The 4,254-nt window shown below is 38.0% G+C and overlaps 1 protein-coding gene across 1 annotated transcript in view; it reads right to left on the bottom strand.

The window, feature by feature from the left end:
* Nucleotides 1-3,660: 3,660 nt before the first annotated feature.
* The window catches only part of LOC103797488 (heat shock transcription factor, Y-linked-like), a 10,697-nt gene continuing 10,103 nt past the window's right edge, over nucleotides 3,661-4,254 (bottom strand). Inside the window, exons 2-3 of the mRNA XM_009069708.1 lie at nucleotides 3,862-3,965; nucleotides 3,661-3,830 (exon numbers count right to left, since the gene is read on the bottom strand). Of these exons, the coding sequence (XP_009067956.1) occupies nucleotides 3,661-3,830; nucleotides 3,862-3,965 (274 nt within the window). The remainder of the gene's footprint in view (nucleotides 3,831-3,861; nucleotides 3,966-4,254) is intronic.

The raw sequence follows: 4,254 nt of genomic DNA, 5'->3' as shown, positions 1-4,254 counted from the left end.
CTAGCCAGAAAAAATACAACTCAGATTTGCTCTGTGGCAGTCAATAGCAGCCATGAAAGCAATCACTGAGATTGCCTCTGATGAAGAGAACAACCACATACATGGAGAGAATCCTGCTCTGCATTTATTACCTAGAAGGCATACTCTGACCTCATGGTAACACATGGAGCAATGTGCATACATATAGAGCCACTGTTTTAAATTAAATCTTAAAATAGACTTTGTGACTGTGAGGAAACCACTTTCACAAAATGTAATTACCCATCATCTAAATGTCCAGTTATGATGTATGAACCTTGTTTCATGCATCAATATTCCTGATGGATACCCATAATCTGGATGGCATCTAGAAGAAAGGGCAGTAAAGTTACTACGGTTACCATGTCAACCAAATATTTTCCATAACATGAAGAAATGCTTAAAACAAGCTTAAGACTTGCTTTGGCTATGGTTAAAGCACAGCCAAAAATCAAACCAAGGAGTGTTAATAGGGCAGAAAGGCATTTGGCAGCAATTCTGAGAGAATCCTCAGCATCTTCCAGGATACACCTCTAAGTCTGCAGGTTGTCTAGTGAGTGATGTTGTCTTGCATACAAGAATGATTTCCCTTGCTTAATCCAGCAAATCTCTCTACTGCCTAGATCTTCATAAACACCACTTACTACAGCTGCATCATAGATGGGAAGCTCCTATTAAGAAATATTCTAAGCACCTCCTAAAAGGCCACTTTCTCTCTGCTAACTTACTTCGATGGTATCTTGACTTATAAATTTATTGACAAGAAATTCTTGTTTCTCTGCATAACTTCAAAAATTGTTTTGTTGGTAATAGAAGGAAACAAGTTAATATGTAACATTGCTCATTACCAGGTGCTGCAGAACCCTGCAAATCTTTCAAAGGTTATTGCTTGCTATAATGAATGTGTCTAAATTAGGCTTCAGTACTGACAGCAGTATTCAGTAAATTTAATAGCTACAGTAATAGTACTGTTTACAGTTACCCAATATGTTTAATCAACTACTTTCCTGTAAGCATCAATAAGGAAGAGGGACAAGGGCATCACAGAACACACCTCTCTGATTTAAAGCTTCAAGCAGAGTAACTGTGGTTGCTTTAGGTCCTGCATTAGGGAGAACATTGGACAGTAACAAGAAGTACAGAGACTGATGAAAGAGTCAATGCTCTGGCTGGACGATACCACTTGAAATCCTCAGATACATTCTCACTGGAATCCTGCACAGGAATCCTGTTGCTCAACAAAGTACTGCCAAAAACCCACACAGATTATACCTTGTATCTTAACTGTACAAAATCAGCACAAGATAGCAGAAATCTCTAACAACATCCTACCTAAATTTTAGTAAATTATTTTATATGCCATAGACAATCAAACCATCTGTTTTTCATTTCACCTCATTGATTCTAGTTTTTCTTTACCACATCTTTCATACAAACCCCAGTCAATCCATTCATAAAATAAGAATAATTATAATGTCCCATGGAAGAAGCCTCAGATTTACCTGGTAAAAATGACTACTAGACAGGAAATCTGTGGCTTGAGAGTATTTTCATTTAGTTTAGCATATCTTTCCTTTAATTTCATTCCTGATTGGGCTGAAAGAGATTTTTATTCAGACCAGCATGACCAACACCAGAAGCAGAATTCTTTCCCCTCAGAAACAGACCCGGAATCAGTTAAGCCAGGCCTAAGCTTTTGACATTTTTTCCTCAAAGAAGAAAGTGATTTAAGAATTCAAAGCACAGAAAAACACAGGAAGACTAGTCTGTACTACTGAGGAGAGTAAGATTTCTTCTTAAATGAAATATGGAGAAAATGCGATTTAAGTGAACTCTAACTATATAAAAAAGGTAATGTGTTATGACAAAAGCACAGGAATTATACTTAGCAAAATGCACTTTTTATAGCTGCAATTAAATTATTATGAAGTATCTTAAGGTGAGGCTTGAATATAAATGAAAAGAAACAAGAATAAAATCTAAATCATAGAAATTACTATGTTTTATGATATTTCACTAGAATTGCATCCAGCAAAATAGTGAATTACATAATTTCACAAGCATAACTCACATGAAGATTTTCTCTACAAATTTAACCACAAAAAAACCCTTATAATAGGCCCTATTTTAAATTCAAGTTTATCTGTAGCACTGAAGTGATTAAAAATTAATATGATTCAGAATTGTTAAAGGAAGAAATCTGTGTGGGATTAATACAAGAAATACATTTCAAAAGTCAAAATCCTTCATCCATGAGTCAGTGTATTTCTATGCCTCAGCACAGCATACGCAGAAATAATACTCCATAGGAACAGAAATGTTGTTACATGGGTATCACTATTAGGGGAAAAAAATATTGGATTTTTTGGTAAATATGCCTCCCCTTTGCCCCTACAAAAGAGTAAAGACACAAAGAAAAACATATTTGCAAAATTATACAGTCCCAGATGCATCTAAAAAAATAATTATGGTATGAATCTTCCCACATATAAAGGCCCAAAGGATTTCTTAGCTCTGAGGAAGCTCAGAAAAAATCTTTCAGTCTATTAACCTCTTGCAGAGTAAAGAACACTAAATGTCTGAGAGGCAATCAAGACAATTTATTTGGGCACTACTTTCTGCAGTCTTAAAGAACATTTCTACTCAAGATGGAAGTATCTGCTAAGTAATGGAACCTCCAAATCTTGTTATTCCTCCTTCTATTTATTTTTTTTAATCTCTTAATCTCTCTTAGTAGCTTTCCCCACACTACCTGATGTAGAGGACATTTTTTCACTTTGTGGGCATTGCAAACCACAGCTGACAGCAGGGAGACAGGCCAGACCCAGGGGCTTCTGGCTGCATGGGTCCAATAGTGGGACATCCCTGTCCAAGTGTAAACCTGATGTTGACCATCTGGGCTTTGGGAGGGTTGCCTATCATCCATCTTCACATCCTGTCTCAGTGCAGCTGGGGCTCTCCACTGGAGGCCCACTCTTCTCTTGCACCTCTCCAGTCAGTGGGGATGCTCTCTGTTAAAGCTGGAGTCATAGTAGTAGAGAAACTTAAAGAAGCAAAGGTGAAGAGTCAGCTGCCACCATGTAGATACTGGAAAATCCTAAGCTATGAGAACTAAAACTTTGAATTGCAAAAGGCAAACATGGATCTTGAAAAGGATTCTCAGGGGCGTTAGAAAACCAAAACTTAGGCTAAACACATTACACGATGGTTCTGTTAAGTCATCAACACCCCTGAGGCTTTTCCATCCAGGACCAGAGCAGTGTAGGATTTTCAAAAGCATAAAAAGTGCTTTTGAAAGCTAAATACCACTACTTCTCAGCCATCAGAGTGTGGGACAAGCAGTCAGGTGATAATATGATCCTTAGATGTATCTTCTTCGCATCCAGCAGGTGCCACAGGAAGATTTCAGACGTGGTACAGCAAGAGACATAGCAGATACATTCAAAGAAATCGGGTTACACTGAGTCTGTCTTTCCATTGTACAGGTTTAATCTAAGCAGATATAAACAAAATGCCTCATCCATGTTTCTGTTATTCAGAAATACTAACTCAAAACTTCCTGAAAATGAGAAGAAAGTTAAAACCATACCACTCACTGCCACCCTCATCTCCTATATTGCAAAGTCTTATCTTAGTTGATCATTAGTTGGTTGATATTCCAAGCAACTGCTGCACCTTGTTATGAGGAGAAGGTGCTGCTACTTCTGGGAAGAATTCAGAAAGTGAGGCTGATCTTTGGAAAACCCACTGCATTTTGAGGAATCCATAGAGGTTGAGCTGTTGAATGAAATTCCTTATGCTTTCAGCTCTAAAAGCATGAGGAAGTCCTGTCCTGCCCAGCACTTTCATTTATGACAATACATTTCCCACCTTCACTCCACCAAATGGATGTAAATTGGTCATTTTCCAAAGCTTTTTTTTGGAAACTTTTGTTGGCATCTCCTGCACTTTGGTTAGAAACAGGAGGGACTCATTTAGTCTCATGCTCAGCCCTGCGAGGCTGGACATCCTGCTCCTCCTTTATTGATTATACAGCAGCATCCCAGGGGGCCTTTTCTCCTGTCCTTGGGGGACAAAATTTGTCTCTGACAACTTGTGTGTTGTCATGTAAATGCAAAGAGCTGCTGCGAATATGTAGAAAGAAGAGTGCTAGAGAGAAGTTTGGATAAAAAAGAGTAGGGGAATTTATCTGGTACTCAGATTTTTGGATTGGTATAAATGTATGGAAGAAAACAG

Source organism: Acanthisitta chloris, unplaced genomic scaffold (assembly GCF_000695815.1).
Source record: "Acanthisitta chloris isolate BGI_N310 unplaced genomic scaffold, ASM69581v1 scaffold19282, whole genome shotgun sequence".
NCBI lineage: Eukaryota > Metazoa > Chordata > Aves > Passeriformes > Acanthisittidae > Acanthisitta > Acanthisitta chloris.
This window is presented reverse-complemented; position numbering and strand designations above follow the sequence as displayed.